Source organism: Dermacentor variabilis, chromosome 3 (assembly GCF_050947875.1).
Source record: "Dermacentor variabilis isolate Ectoservices chromosome 3, ASM5094787v1, whole genome shotgun sequence".
NCBI lineage: Eukaryota > Metazoa > Arthropoda > Arachnida > Ixodida > Ixodidae > Dermacentor > Dermacentor variabilis.
In genome coordinates, this window is record NC_134570.1 from 124,862,801 (window position 1) to 124,879,842 (window position 17,042).

General features: G+C 48.8%; 1 protein-coding gene across 1 annotated transcript in view; it reads right to left on the minus strand.

The window, feature by feature from the left end:
• The window catches only part of LOC142574729 (arylsulfatase B-like), an 88,538-nt gene extending 72,703 nt beyond the window's left edge, over nucleotides 1-15,835 (minus strand). Inside the window, exon 1 of the mRNA XM_075683752.1 lies at nucleotides 15,737-15,835. Within this exon, the coding sequence (XP_075539867.1) occupies nucleotides 15,737-15,835 (99 nt within the window). The remainder of the gene's footprint in view (nucleotides 1-15,736) is intronic.
• Nucleotides 15,836-17,042: the final 1,207 nt, after the last annotated feature.

Genomic DNA, 17,042 nt, shown 5'->3' on the forward strand with positions numbered 1-17,042 from the left:
CCTGAGCGCATGTTCAATTCTATCCATATTATACTTCCTTATGTCAGCTGTCTTACGCTTGTTGATTAACTTCGAAAGTTCTGCAAGTTCTATTCTAGCTGTAGGGTTAGATGCTTTCATACATTGGCGTTTCTTGATCAGATCTTTCGTCTCCTGCGATAGTTTGCTGGTATCCTGTCTAACGGAGTTACCACCGACTTCTATTGCACAATCCTTAATGATGCCCACAAGATTGTCGTTCATTACTTCAACACTAAGGTCCTCTTCCTGAGTTAAAGCCGAATACCTGTTCTGTAGCTTGATCTGGAATTCCTCTATTTTCCCTCTTACCGCTAACTCATTGATCGGCTTCTTATGTACCAGTTTCTTCCGTTCCCTCCTCAGGTCTAGGCTAATTCGAGTTCTTACCATCCTGTGGTCACTGCAGCGCACCTTGCCGAGCACGTCCACATCTTGTATGATGCCAGGGTTAGCGCAGAGTATGAAGTCTATTTCATTTCTAGTCTCGCCGTTCGGGCTCCTCCACGTCCACTTTCGGCTATCTCGCTTGCGGAAGAAGGTATTCATTATGCTCATATTATTCTGTTCCGCAAACTCTACTAATAACTCTCCCCTGCTATTCTTAGTGCCTATGCCATATTCACCCACTGCCTTGTCTCCAGCCTGCTTCTTGCCTACCTTGGCATTAAAGTCGCCCATTAGTATAGTGTATTTAGTTTTCACTCTGCCCATCGCCGATTCCACGTCTTCATAGAAGCTTTCGACTTCCTGGTCATCATGACTGGATGTAGGGGCGTAGACCTGTACAATCTTCATTTTGTACCTCTTATTAAGTTTCACAACAAGACCTGCCACTCTCTCGTTAATGCTATAGAATTCCTGTATGTTACCAGCTATATTCTTATTAACCAGGAATCCGACTCCTAGTTCTCTTCTCTCCGCTAAGCCCCGGTAGCACAGGACGTGCCCGCTATTTAGCACTGTATATGCTTCTTTTGGCCTCCTAACTTCACTGAGCCCTATTATATCCCATTTACTGCCCTCTAATTCCTCCAATAGCACTGCTAGACTCGCCTCACTAGATAACGTTCTAGCGTTAAACGTTGCCAAGTTCATATTCCAATGGCGGCCTGTCCGGAGCCAGTGATTCTTAGCACCCTCTGCTGCGTCGCAGGTCTGACCGCCGCCGTGGTCAGTTGCTTCGCAGCTGCTGGGGACTGAGGGCCGAGGTTTGATTGTTGTGTTCATAGGAGGTTGTGGCCAAGTACTGCACCAGGGTGGCCAATCCTGCTCTGGTGAGGGAGTGCGTTACCGGTTCTGGTCACCGGGATCAGGCCACACTCCAGGCCTGTTTGTGCAATTTTATCAACACGCGGATTTTTTTTTAAGATCCGGTGGAAAATTGCCGGCACCGGGATTCGAACCACGGACCTCTTGCACGCGAGGCGGGTGTTCTACCTCTACGCCACCGCGGCACCCAGTAATAATACCATGCCTTAAAACGAGCGTCTGGCCTAAGGGGCGATTGCCAAAGTCGAAGACATCCTTGTAGGAAGAAAGCACATGGTAGAGGCCTTCGGCTTGTGCAAGTAAAAGGTCCGTCGGGATGATTTTGTCCTTTCATCGTCAAAAAAAAAAGGACATTTGCTATCCGTTTCGCTGAGGGCAGTGTATGCATCCCGGTGCGTATGCGCTTAGCTCATGAGCGGGAACGCCATCTGCACAACGCTAATGCCAGCAGCGTACGTCAGTACGCTGCTATGGCTCTCATAGAACCGACTCGGTGCAGCGTGGTGGTGCGTCCACTTGGTTTGGTCACTTTTGCAACCAAGCGCACTGTGCGCCTCGCTTCTAAGCCTCTACGCGCTGGCGGGGCGTGCGCGGACAATATTCGAACTGCACGACAACATGGACGACACCACCGCGAACTCCTCTGCAATGTTCGTATATTTTATGCCCCCCCCCCCCAAAAAAAAGAAAGGTAATGTGTGTTCAACATAATGAAGCAAGGAAAAGAAAGAACACTTAAAATCGGTAAATCAATGTAGTTTAGGGCGTTTTCAGCCCCCGCGTATAAAGAAGAAAACAGCTAATACGTCACAAACGGGCTTTTAAGGAGGTACAAGATGGGGTTTTGCAAAATTCATAAAAAAGCGCCAGAACCAATCTCATGACGGCTGTCGACGGTAATATATATGGCGAATCAATATAGCGACACAGCGTATTGCCACCGGTAGGTAGGAAAACAATTAAGCATACATTGCTAGATAGATAGCCCGGGGAAGTGTGAGAAGTACGCAAACAATGCTAGCGCATCATCATCATCATCATCATCATCATCATCATCACTATCGTCCGCCTAGCTACACCCACTGCAGGGCAAAGGCCTCTCCCATACTTCTCCAACTACCCCATTCATGTGCTAATTGTGGCCATGTTGTCCCTGCAAACTTCTTAATCTCATACGCCCACCTAACTACCTGCCGCCTCCTGCTACGCTTACCTTCATGACCGTCGGTTATCTTCCCACCTCATTACGTGCCCTACCCCTGCCCATTTATTTTCGTTGATTTCTACAAAGGTGTCATTAACTCGCGTTTGTTCCCTCACCCAATTTGCTCTCTTCTTATCCCCCCTTAACGTTACACCCATCATTCTTCTTTCCATAGCTCGTTGAGTCGTCCTCAATTTCAGTAGAACCCTTTTCGCAAGCCTCCAGGTTTCTGCCACGTAGGTGAGTACTGGTAAGACACACCTGTTATACACTTTTCTCTTGAGGGATAATGGCAACCTGCTGTTCATGATCTGAGGAGGCCTGCCAAACGCACCCCATCCCATTCTTATTCTTCTGATTATTTCAGTCTCCTGATCCGGATCAACGGTCACTACCTGTCCTAAGTAGATGTATTCGCTTACCACTTCCACTGCCTTGCTACCTATCGTAAACTGCTGTTCTCTTCCGAGACTGTTAAACATTACTTTAGTTTTCTGCAGATTAAATTTTAGACCCATCGTTCTGCTTTGCCTGTCCAGGTCAGTGAGCACGCATTGCAATTGGTCCACTGAGTTACTAAGCAAGGCAATATCATCAGCGAATCGCAAGTTACTAAGGCATTCTCCATTACCTCTTATCCCCTATTCTTCCCAATCCACGTCTCTGAATACCTCCTGTAAACACGCTGTGAATAGCATTGGAGAGATCGTATCTCCCTGCCTGACGCCCTTATTTATTGGGATTTTGTTGCTTTCTTTATGGAGGACTACGGTGGCTGTGAAGCCGCTATAGTCATTTTTCAGTGTATTTACATACGGCTCGTCTGCACCTTGATTCCGTAATGCCTGCATGACTGCTGAGGCTTCGACTGAATCAAACGCTTTCTCGTAATCAGTGAAAGCTATATATAAGGATTGGTCATATTCTGCACATTTCTCTATCACCTGATTGGTAGTACGAATATGGTCTATTGTTGAGCAGCCTTTACGAAATCCTGCCTGGTCCTTTATTTTACAGAAGTCTAAGATGTTCCTGGTTCTATTTGCGATTACCTTTGTAAATACTTTTTAGGCAACAGACAGTAAGCTGATCGGTCTATAATTTTTCAAGTCTTTGGCGTCCCCTTTCTTATGGATTAAGATTATGTTGGCGTTCTTCCAAGATTCCGGTAGGCTTGAGGTCATGAGGCATTGCCTATACATGGTGGCCAGTTTTTCTAGAACAATCTGCCCTCCTGCCTTCAACGAATCTGTTGTTACCTGATCTTCCCCAGCTGCCTTCATCCTTTGCATAGCTCGCAAGGCTTCCTTTACTTCTTCCGACGTTATTTGTGGGATGTCAAATTCCTCTAGACTATTCCCTCTTCCATTATCGTCGTGGGTGCCACTGGTGCTGTGTAAATCTCTATACGCGCCGTGCACGCCGATGGACGCGCCACTGGTGGCGGCCTTGCGCAGAACACGCGGGAGAGAAGCCTAGCGCGCGCTGTAGTTTCTTGTGTCGTTGATCGTGCTTCTCTGTCTTATTCACGTTTTCAGAGCAAGATAGGCAACACCATTCGCACGTGTGGGGTGGCCAAAGCTTCAGGGAATGTCGAAGAAGAATTGTTGCAGGGTGGGGGGCTCAAATACCAGTGAAAACGTGCCGGCGATACGGTTCTAATCATCCCCTCAAAGCTTCATCAGCGGGAGCAACGGTAGCAAAAATGGATCGTCGTTTCGAAGGGAAATTTCTTGTTCTCACCCTTTCCTTTGTCTCGTCGGTGTTTTATTCCACTCGATCACAGTTAGACGCGTGAGCAACGAAGTTAGTCTGCAGTGCAGCATGAGGTTTAAAGGCATGTCGCTAAAGTTCGGAATGCTGTTTGCCGCCTATATTGTTTTCCGCTTTTTACCGCGTTGCGCTAGCTACGCAGCACGACTGCACGAGCGCATTGCGTTGTATGTTAAAGCTACTGAAGTTTGCAAGAACTGAAATTGTTGGTTTCATGAGGCGCGGTAAATCCTCGCACCAGCTGTCGCGCACTTCATGCTTTTACATCTATTTTATGCGTGGCTTCGCATATGTTTAAGTATTGCTAGTTGCTCCATGCATAACTCTTGTCGATTCTTTTGAGCTGCGAAGTTTTCACCCTGCCTTGTTTGTAAAGGGTATAAATGACGCTCTGTCTTATCGGAATGATACCAAGGAAGTGCTTCTTTAACAGCTTTATTCTTTCCGCCCGAGGGCACCTTAGATATTGTTTGCGTTTGTGGAAATGTGTTTAGAAAATAGGTAGTTCAGGGCGAGAATTGCTAATTGCTGCTGCATATGGTATTTTTGTTCCATTTCTCGCTGAAAAGTTCGAGTCCCATTTGGGAAGTCATCACACCTCGATGCTGCCTGAGCAAACTTAACACGCCGAGTGATTTGTTTGTTTCACAACGTAGTCCCTTCTTGCATGTGAGTTTTGTACTCAACTGACTGAATTCTTTCTTATACTTACGCTGCAGACGACTAAACCGGGCCTTGCCGCCAGCGCTCGTCTACATTGACTGGCGCTGCTCTGCCTTTAAATGTATCATGTGACACCTCTCTCTAGTAATATAGAAAAAGTACTGAAAAGTTAGTCAGTCTTTAGCTTTGTACGTTTCCAAGCAGCTCCCTTGGGAAATTTAAAATTGCACAAACTGCAGCGGGAATGGTAGTTCATCGGCGTATGCAGCAGAATTGCATCGGTGGTACAGCACTAACACGCGCTTTTGTTAGCCCGTGTGTTTGGTGACTTCGTGGGCTAGTGTACGCGTTTGCATCAATAAATTGGCAATTACTCTTCTTGAGGCGACTTCGACTGCACTTATTCGGCGATGTCACATGTATTTATCGGCAGAAAAATCACAACGGCATATGCAGAGATTACACCGTGCGGATTTGTTTGATATAAGTCTGCACTAACGACGGGTGCTTATTATTCAGGTACAGAAGCAGCATTGCGGCAAGGGTAGAATAAAAAAAACCATCGAGAGATCGCATCACTCCACAAAATTCATCGGCTAGTGAACGTGAGCTCCGCGTCATGTAAACGGGTTTCATGGCGTTTGTCTGCGGGACACACTTTGCACGTATGTGGACCTATGTTGTCCCAAACACCGGTAGCATCGTGTTCATACCCACTCGCACAGAGGTCAGCATCTTCCCTACAGCTGTCAGCGCAGAAGAAGCAGCCTGGCACCCGAACAAAGGAGAAATTGCAGCCGCGAACTTCAGCCATCCTTGCTGCAAAGGGTTGTCGTCTGCTACTGCTCCCGCGTGTACTGTTGGAGGCGTCCGCTAGGTGGCTTTCGCTGGCGCCTCTATAGGCGATGCACGAGGCATATAGAACTCCTCAGCCACTTCAACTATCTTATCCATATTAGTGATGATATTGCCTGCTTTGTCTCTTAACGCACACATCTGATTCTTTCCTATTCCTAGTTTCTTCTTCCTTGCTTTCTTTAAAATAAGGCTAGCGCCTTATTACATAACTTCCGGTTACTGCGTAAAGTATCCTTATAATGCCAACTCATAAAACAGCAACTCCAGCGATTCTTCAAGGTGAACAGAACTAAATGAAATTTGATGAGTGCGTTCTTCTGCGTGCTTCCGTACTTTCTTGAAAACGTCAAGCATGAGAGTTGCGCATATTTCTTAAATATACATTTCGCTCATTCCCCCCACTACTTGCCTTGCCAACTACTCAGCTAATGATCATAGTTTGTAATAACGTGTCAGGTGGTATACGCAGAACATGCTGGGAATGAGTGACTGACCACAGGGCCGTAAGTGAGCTGGTAATAATGAGCTAGTGTTTTCCGCGAGAAGCAACTGTAGTGAAAAGTTACGTTGTGTGACGACGGGCGAGAGATGAGAGGCAAGTGGTGTTGCGTTGATGGCTACGCGAACTTCAGCCCTCGGCATCAGCACACACACAGTGTGTGCCGATGCCGATCGCGTTCAGCCGAGGTTATACCTATCACAGTCGTCGAATTCGTGCGTGTACTGCTGGCGGATTTGAGCGACTGACCTGAAGCTAATTAAGCCACCAGGATGAAGGAAACTGCTTATGTAGTTCGGTTTTGACCATACGGATTTCAAATAAACAATTACTAATTTCGTAGACTGCACACGCAGAAAGCTACAAACGACAACACGCCGCGCTATCAACATCGGTACGTTGCGGTTTCCGAACGCGACCTCGCACTGGCCAGCACTTCCCTAAATTAAATGTGACTAGCTACAAGGGCGTATTTTCACGTATTGTTAAGCCGACTCATTATTTAGCTTCCAAGGTGCACTGTGTTTCCTCGTATCCCAAATGGCCAGCAAGCGGAAGCCCCTTCGATACAGCAGCGGAAACAACCGCCTCGTTCAGCTGGCAACGGTGTTAGTACTGGCGTCGTCATTTCCGCGAGAAAATTGCGCTTTATCTGAATGAATGATCACACGCGCTAAGGCATAATCTATGTCTAGACTACGAATCACAGTAATTGTATAGGCACGAAAAGATTACGAAAATACGAAGAGTTATAAATAGGCAGCATAACAACGCTGCCATATTACGATCTTCCACTCGCTCTTTTCGAAGGTGTGTGGTCACTCATATCTGCGTGACTCAGAGTAATGCAACCGTACTTACATGCACAACACCTGCGTGGTCTGATATGTTCTGACATTAATTCATGCGACCGATAAGCGAGCATTATATCTCAAACGAATGACGAGTGGTCGCTATAGCGGTATTCTTGAGGGATACAAATGCGGAAGTCGTGCTCCACATATGATAGTAAGTATGCGAGGCGCTTCTTTGAAAAGGAGTGAAACATCTGAAATAGCAAGCAGTCCGAATAAAATCAAACGTTATGGTTATCCTTGGTCTTCATGTTTCAGCGCGATATGTTGCGCATGGGCGCTGGCTCTCGTGGTAGTGGGTTTAACGTGAACGGCGATTCGTCGCTATTGAATTCCTCAGAATCACAGCTGTCACTGTTTGACAGATACGAGGAGCTGTTGCAGCTGACATTGTCACCGCGTAGGTTGGGCGCTGTCACGAATCAGCCGAGCGTCTGCTTTTCGCCTGTTTCGTTAGCCCCGCGGCCGAGACCGGCATGCCTTGCGCGGCTTCCCGGCTGGTGTGCCTCTCGTAACATTCACATGAACAAGGTCGCTCGGCTGCTTGGTCAGGTTTCGGTATCGTTTTCGCGCTTTTTTGCTTATTGAATATTATTCTCGAATTTCCTGAATAATTCTACTGTCAGACACGTCTCGGGTCTCGGGAATTCAAAATGTAATTAACTTGACATGACAAATAAAAATCGCCGGGGTGGCTTTTAAAGGGGGCAGAACCCATTTCCCCATGACGGTCGACGATAGTGCGTTTAGCATTGCGTCAACATCCTGACACAACGTATTACCATAGTCATAATAAGTAAGATATGAGGTGTGTAACGCAGCGGGATTCATCCTTCGCGCTTGCCTTGAACCTTGGTGCCGTTTAGCGCCGCCACGGCGAATCCTGCGCCTGCCCCTCAAATGCACGGCGCTCTGGTGCGTGCGAACGCTCAGAAGCGCGTCACGCGGAAACCGGGCTCGTCTTTCGGGCTTCTTTCTGGGCACGTTGCGCCATCTAGTGGCACTGTCGAGAAGCCCGCTTGTGGCCTGCGCGACGAGAAGCGTGGCGTAGCGGTGCCTGCGAAGGGTGAGAATTGTTCCCTCGCTTGCCGCGCCCTCCGTGGAACATACTCTGTGACCCAAGCTGGCGAGAGGTTCATTAAAGAGAGCCACATACCCAGTGGCACAGGTCGCTAATGCGTGGGCGTCAAAGGTATCAATGGAAGAGGGCGTATCAACTTGGGGCGCAGTCTGTTAAAGGGGCACTAAAGGTTAATATTAAGTCAACGTGAAATGTTGAAATACCATCCCAGAAACCTCGAAACACTTGTTTCATGCGAAGAAGAGACTTATTTTAAGAGAAAGTGCGTTTTGAAGCGTCCGCATACCTCTAGAGCAGTTCAAATCGACCGCCCTCCGATCGAGGAGTGGTGACGTCATGGTCTCATAGTGACGTTGCGCCGTCGGTGACTAAAACGGCGCCCGCAGATGGCGCTACGGCTTTTCTGCCCAAAACGCAAACGCGCAGCGAGAAACAGAGCCAAGACAGAGTTGACAGCAGCGCGAAAGCGGAACTATGGCGGCTAGCGGAAGGGAAAGCGCGCCACGATAAGTTGGTTCTTTATTTTATCACGCCAACTTTGACGCTCGTTGCAATGGACGACCCTGACAACGACACATTGGCTCACGATGCTGGGCTCGACTTCAGCGATTTAAGCACTGATGAGCGTGACCTGCTGCTGGGGGCTCGCGCTGCCGTCGTCGTTGCGTGCTTCTACGACGGCAACTGTATGTCATGGCTGTACATATTCGCACATTGTAGCTTTTCCTTCGTGAAAACCAAATGCCGCACTCACCGCCCCGTCTTCAACCTGCAGTTGCTCTTGCACTTCGGAGAATGCAGGCAAGACCGACGGAACAGCGCTCCGGGAAAGCCTTGCTTTGAAAGGCACTCCACACGACTTCAGTATGTCGGCGTTCAACTCGTCATTCTCTGGGCGAAATTGCAGCGAGCACACTATGCGATTTTTTCGGCTCTTTGCCGACGGGCTGTGGCAGAGGTACGGCACTTAACCACTTCGAACGGACAGGTTCACTCGTTGGCAAACAGTGATAAGTAACCTTGGATTCGCCGCTGCAACTGCCCTTGGCCAAGTTCCGCGGACCATTCGCGCATCCCACGACATCACATGGACGTGGCATTCTCGCTGCTTGTTCCAAATGCAAGTTTCGCGAGCCAGCAGAACCAGCCCAGCACGACGCGATAACGAAACAACTGAAACTCCAAAGCGCGTGCAGCGCAGAGTTGAGCGAAAACGAAACCTTTCGACCACATATACTACTGAAGGGTAACGTCGAAGTGTTATTTTTTCCTAGAATCGAACAGAAGTAGACAAGTAGCATTTTCTTCCGTCTTATAACCTAACGAAATGATCTTTTTAGTGCGAGTAGTTGAGTACTAGTGACAAAAATTATGATGAGGAGTGCCTTCGTCATCGGGCTGATACCGGAATGTCGCTGGCGGGTCTCAAATCGTGTCATGAATTTACCTCAATTTCTCGGTTACTAAAGCTCTGTCCCGATTATATTGACGCTTTAGAAATTCTAGAGCATTGCTTTATCATTTTAACTTGACTTCATAGTGACCTTTAGTGGCCCCTTTAAAGCGTCGGGTTGGTGTCCTTGAGGAACCCTTCTGATGTGGGCTCGATTCCGCTAAGCATCCGAAAAACTTTAGGCATTGGTTTCGCAATTGTAGAGCGACAGATTCCCAGTGGCACAAACCTCGTTACCCAGGTTGGCGTCAAAAGCATTTATCAAAGAGACGCACGCACCTACGGGAAAGTGCTCAGTGACGCAAGTTGGCACCAAAAAAATTAATTGCACAACTGTACAGACCGAGTGGCACATACCCGGTACTTCAATTCAGCTTCAAAGAGTTTCTTCGAGCAGCCATAACTATCCAGTTCCGCGTCTACAGTGACTCATGTCTGTATGAAAGAGGTTCGTTGAAGAGCGGCACATGTAAACATTGCCACATACTCAGCGACCCATGTCGGTCCGATGGTTGGTTTCGAACTCTGTTACCTCAGCCCAGCCGCTCGACGCGCTACCTATTCGACTACTCAGCACGGGTAAATGCATCTATTTTCATCAATTGGTAATGACAGTGACGATAACCTTGTGACTGCTGTGATATATACTGATTGTTTCGGATACAACCTTAGAGAGAATCTTGGTCCAAGTTAAATCTATACGTGACCGTTGTTGTTTAGTTGAGTGACTGGGAATGGTGGGGCACTTCAAACCAAACTTTTCTAGCACAAACTGAGTGGACGATTTGTTGTCTGGTCTTGAAGCGTCCATATTGAAGTCTCCAACGATGATCACAGGGGCAGTGTCATCACGGATAACCCATGCAAAGTGCGTGGTCATGAACTTCTCGATATCACACTTGGGTGGGCCTGGATATATATGCAGAGTGGATATCACAATTCCGTCTTTCGTTTGTACGATACAGACATTCATCCCCACAGTGGCTGACATTGTTCTGTTGCGAGTTAAGAGGACAAATGCACATGCCTTTTGCAACCATGAACCTTAAGGGGCTATGAGCCGGGGTATGAGCCATTGTTGATGACACTTTTAGACATGCTGTTCTCTATGTTGCATGGATGGATGGATGGAATAACTTTAATGTAAGGTCCTGCAAGCTACGGGGCGCAAGGTCCCATAGAGCGGGTTACTCCCACGTTGGGACCGGGAGTTGTAACTCCGTGGTCGTATCGTGGGCTCGCTGGACAGCCCAGAGCTGCTCCGCCTGGTCCGAGCTGCGTAATGCTTCTTGTAGCCTTGCGGAGTCTTGATCTTTGTTTGCGTGGGCCCGACCACACGGCCAGAGCAAGTGATGTACGTCTAGTGTGCTATGGCAATTTTCACAATATGATGTTTTGTATAGGTCAGGCATGTAGTGATGTAGTCTGTTCTGCGTGGGGCACGTGTTTGTTTGAAGCATTCTCAACGTGAGGGCTTGAGGCCTGGTGAGCGTATTGTGAGGTGTGCTGTATATTCTGCGCTCTAGATAGAAGTGCTTTGTGATCTCGTTGTATGTGGAGGGAGGGTCCCGATTCTCGCTGGGATGGTCCCGACCAGAATAGGTGGCGTAGCGGAGGGTTAAGTCTCGCGCGCTCCTGTGAGCCATCTCATTGAGATTGCGAGGGGCGTCCTCGATCTCTCCGAGGTATGCCGGGAACCAGCAGATGGTGTGATGCTGCAGTGGTGCGGATCTATTGATTATTCATAGTGCTTGGCTTGCAACTGGTCCTTCCTGAAAGGCTTTCATGGCCGAGCGTGAATCGCTGTAGACGTGGGTGGTGGTCGGGTCTGTGAACGCGAACGCGATGGCGGCTTGTTCTGCTATCTCGGACTTGTGGGTCTTGACTGTGAGAGCGTTTGTGACTTGACCTTGCTTATTGATCGTGGTGGCAACGAAGGCCTTCCTGGTCGGGTACTGTGCCGCGTCTACGAAACAGGCTAGGATCTCCTTATCACGTATTTCGCGCAGGAGGAACGATCGGCGTGCCAGCCCTCTGGGTTGATGGTGCGTGGGGCTCATGTTCCGCGGGAGTGGGCGAACTGTGTAGGAGTTGCGTGTGTCCGTCGGAACGCTTTGATATAGATTCTCGATTACTGTAGTGTCATGACCTAGTTTGGCTAGGATTTCTCTACGCGGTTTGGTTCCAGAGAGTCTTGTCCATTGAGCCCGTTCTTGAGCTTCGGCGATTTCTTCAAGTGTATTGTGTACCCCCAGTTGCAGCAGGAGCTCTGTCTCTGTGTTCTTGGGGATTCCCAGCGCTAGTTTGACTAGCTTCCTCAGTTGTACATTGAGTTTGTCCTTCTCCGCTACCTTTCATCTGTGCATGGCCGCCTCGTAGGTGAAGTGGCATAGCGCAAAGGCGTTTGTTAGCTTGAGGAGATTTTCTTCCTTAAGGCCGTGTTGTCTGTTTGCTACGCGTCGTATGAGATTCAAGGCATTATTCGACTTTGTCACGATCTTCTCCACTGTCGCGGCGTTTGAGCCGTTGCTCTCAATGAGCATCCCAAGGACTCTGATTTTGCTGACGTGTGGAATGCTTCCTGCGTCTTTTGTTGTGAGAGTAATGGAGTGTGTGTCTCTGATTTCGTTCTTTGGCTTGGGACCGCTTCTCGATGGTTTGTAGTCGAGGAGCTCCGACTTCGCTGACGAACATCGCAGGCCGGTGGGAGTGAGGTATTCCTCGATCGCGTCGATCGCTTGCTGCAGAACACTTTCAATTGATCCTAGGCTACCTCCGGGGACCCAGAGCGTTACGTCATCTGCGTATATCGTGTATTTGACGTTCTCGATTTGACCCAGTTTCTTGCCTAGGCCCGCAAACGCAAGGTTAAAAAGCGTCGGAGAGATGACAGAACCTTGCGGGGTGCCCTTGCCGCCACCGAGTTTGTATTTCTGGGACTTGATTTCCCCTAGACGGAGGGTGGCCGTTTTGTCGCTCAGGAACGATTTTGTATAAGCGTAGAGTCTCGTGCCGAGGTCGAGGTTGGAGATCGTGTCGAGTATGCAGTCATGTGATAAATTATCGAATGCCTTTTCGAGGTCTAGCCCTAGGATTACTCTCGCGTCTCTCGTGTCTGCGTCAATGATCTCATGCTTGAGGAGCTTCATGGCGTCTTGGGTGGATAGCCCGGGTCTAAAGCCGATCATTGCTGCGGGGTAGATATCTTTTTCTCCGAGATGTTTCGAGAGCCTTTTTAGGACCGCGTGCTCGGCTACCTTGCCGACGCAAGACGTCAGCGAGATAGGTCTGAAGTTGTGATGTTGGGCGCCTTGCCAGGCTTTGGGATGAGCACAGTGAGGGCCGTTTTCCAGTCTTCGGGTAGTGCTCCGTTCCTCCAGATTTTGTTGATTTCCTCTGTGAGGGTTTCGATTGAGGTTTCGTCGAGGTTTCTGAGTGCCTTGTTAGTTACGCCGTCCGGCCCTGGCGCTGACTTGCTGTTTAGGTTCTGAAGCGCCGTGCGTATCTCTTCGGTTGAGTAGTCCCGATCTAGTTCTGGGTTGGCTTTGCCGCGATATGCTTCGGCCGTCGTGCCTCTAGCATTTTTGGCCAGCGGGAGGTGCTTGTCGGAGAGACGGTCAATGAGCTCATTTTCCGTGGTAATTTTGAGTTCCTCGTGCATGATCGTGTTCAGCATACGACCCTGGTCCGCTTTGGTTCTGGTTCTGTCTAAAAGGTGTTTGAGCAGGTGCCACGTCGTCCCGCTGTTGATGCGGCCGTCCGCGGCGTCGCACACCTCGTTCCATTGCTGGGTAGATAGTTGCGTGCAATATTCTGCAATCAGCCGGTTGAGGAAAGAAATTCTTTTCCTCGGCCGTCGATTGTGTCTTTCTTCTTTTTATCTCCTGGTGAGCGATTGTTTGGCTTCGAGCATGTGAGCCAGTCGGCTGTCCCTGCTTTGAACGGGGAGATCTGTCTCTATTTCCTTCGTGGCTGCCTTAATGTCGGCCTTTAGTTGCGACGTCCATTGTTACATTGATTCTTTGCCTGTTCGGTGTTCGTGTCTGAACTCGCGGAACTTGTCCCAGTCAACTTACGCCATTTTTCTGGGTTCTCTGGATGGGGTGTCAATCGTTGTCTCAACAATGTGATGATCGCTGCCCAGATCCTCGAAGAGGTTGTTCTACTGATAGTTTGGAACGTTGCGGACGAAATTGAGATCAGGCGTTGTGTCGCGTTTGACCGAGTTACCCGTTCTTGTGGGGTATTCGGCGTTCGTGATGAGCGTTAGGCCGAGTTCATCGGCGTCGTTTAATAAGTCCTTGCCCTTGGCTCTGCTGGCGACGTATCCCCAGGCCGTGTTAGGGGCGTTGAAGTCCCGACCACGATCATGGGGTTGTCGCCGGCACGGTTGCGGGCGAGCTGGAGTATTTGCCTAAATTTTTGTGCTCTGTGCTTGGGGCTGCTGTAAACGTTTAGGATGAATATGCTCTTGACGTTCTTGGCTCTAGGGAAGACTTCCATGAGAATGAATTCACAATTGCTGCGGTCGTGATTAATTTTGTGTGTCGTGTGGGTTAGCTTTTTGCTGACCAACGTGGCGATACCTCTACATTTGTGTTGCGGTGTCGTTGCAGTCACGTCATAACCGGATAGTGAAGGTGTACCGGTATTTGTCTCTTGTAGGAGAATGGCTGGTGGTTTTTGTTTTTTGGCTGGAATGTATTGTTGCAGGGGGGGCCTTTTTGCGGACGTAGCGCCTACAATTCCATTGCCAAAGGCGAAACGTTTCAGTTTGCAGAGCCATCTTTGTTGTTGGCGTCGGGTGGCCTTTGTGAGGCCACATTGTTGCTTTGTCTATCGAGCGACAACGCCCGAGATAGCTTGGTGATAGTAGACTGGGACGTCACAGTCGGGTGGTCTGCCATTTCTAGCGCGTTGAGCCTTGCCCCATGGATGTTGATCGTCTCCATCATGTGAATGATTTGTAGCGGTATTCTGTCGTAACCTTCCTTGAGGGTCCCTACAGTCGTCGCAAGTTTGTCTTGCCCTTCTTTCAGTGACGCGACGTTAATTGCAAGCCCGCCGAGTAGTTCCTTGATTTCCTTAATGTCGCTGTCTGTGCTCGATAGATGTGTGTTTGCCACGACTTTTCTCTTATGCGGATTGCGCGTGGATTCCGAGAGTGGTACTTCTACTACCATGGGTTCTGATGTGGCTTCGGTTTGATTAGAGTCGGAGGGTGGTGGCGTTTTGAGTTGTCTGATTTCCTCGACGAGCTGTGTGATTGTTTGCCTTGACTCTTTGTTTTCGTGTTCTAGTCTTTTAATCGTATTTGCTATTTCTACTTGCTCTGGCCGTGCCATCGGACTCACCTGGCTGGCGGCCTGCTGTTGGTGCTGCTGTTCTTGTCGCTTCTGTTGTTGGTGCTGCTGAACTCGTTGGGCCCACGTCAACCGGTCATCACCGCCAACTTGTGGGCTGGGGGCGAATCGTGTCCTTGACGAGGATCTCTGGCGCGGGTTCCTGGAGCACGCTCGCGATCGTGACGACAGGCGACCGCGGTTTCTCGATCTCCAGAGAAGTAGTATAAGCACTATTTCCTTCACTTTGATGAGTACTTGCAGCCTCTGCCTTAAGGGGCTATGAGCCATTAGAATTTTTCCTTGCTTACAGGCATATGAGTACTTACTTGCACAGGTATGAGCCAGTGATGATGATAGTAATAGTTGTCGCATACGAAAAAATACACGGAAGCCTAGCCATATACAGCTTCGCTGTAAAATATAGATAACCCCCGGAAGATGCGTCAAGTACCCGAAGAAATCTAACGCGTTGAAAAGAGGCCAGTATTTAAGCTTCCTCATCGACTCCTAGGAGAAGATCGCAGCTCCCTTTCCATCAACATGATGGTGTGGAAGCGGGAGAGGAATACCACTTGCTGGTCAGTGGCTGGGTGGCTCAGTCACGCTATTTGTTCGTGAGCGAAACCATCCAGAAACTGGCCGACTCCACCGGGTGGGTAGAAACGATCGCGATTTTTCAAGTGCGCGGACAATGCTTCTTGTTAAGCCTAAGTTACCAGGTCGTCGGCCAGGATGAAGACAATGTGTGGCCGTGCTTTACATTTCTTTGCTCCAGCGCCCAAGGTTGCAAAGACGATGGCCAGGAAAAGTGCCATTGTTGGATTGTAAACCTGTAAGCGACAGAAATGGTGCACACGTGTGAATGTCGTAAAGCTTGACGAACCGCCGCATTCGCATGACAACCTGTACTTTTTATCATGTAAATGAAAAGCGACCTAGTATTGATACTGAGGTCAGGGGCCATATTTTTCGAAGATATTTTACTGCGCTTCCATTTATTTCAAATCGTTGGTTTCGCCGAGTGTCCCCGCGATAACGGGAACCCGACTTCGTGCAATCCAATGACGAAGCACAAGGACGGTTAAGAACGAACAGTTTTAAATTGCTGTCCTTGTATTGCATTACTTATACCTCTATTATATTTTTGAGCACATGTTGTGGCGTGAAGCAGCGCGACAAGGCCACTAAAGTCACGCCCCAGTGACGGCTCACTCATAGTAATGGTTAACAATCTCGGACGCCATGCATTCGCGCAGTGGTACTCTAGGAATCCTCTAGCTGTCCCAACGTGACAGGTTGGCGAAACAGGTGGGCCAGTCTTTGCTTTAACTACTCTGTAGCGCCAGAGAGCACCCCACACACGAGTTAGCGTTAAATTCGTTATTGAACACACTTCTCTGAACGCGAACAACAGCACAGTTCCTTCATCAAAGCGGTCTCTTTGACTACAGGTTCGCAGCTGTGAGCGACGAGCTGTTATCAGACATCAAGACAATGGTCACGAGTTCTCCGACTCACAAAGCCGGCAAAAAAAAAAAATGTGGTTGTGGCTGAACAGTAAGTGTTGGTACCGCCTGCTGTACCGAAATTGCTCACTTTGCATACGACGGTTATGCACATGTCAACAACTGCGTTTCCAAGGCGAAAAAAACAGTGAAATCGCCGCGTTAATTATTATTTCTGCCGCTTGGGCACAAGGCACTGAGGATCAGCAATTGTCATAGTTTATGAAAGACACGAAATCTCTTCGCGTCGCAAATAGTGTAGCTTATTGAAAGTGTTCTGAAGCAGGTCTATGTCTGCCATACAGCTTCAAACAACATCGCGCGTTCGGCATCTCTCGCGCTTCTTTTTTATACACGGAAGACGTCGGCTTATGTCAGTTCATTTCGGCACTTCTCACGGGCGACACCGCCCTGTAGCGCACATAAATGCGCGTGGACTATACCATTTAAGGAGGCTTTGGTAGATGAGAATACTTACAGAGAAACTGGACATAATCATGAACTTACCATTGTTCGT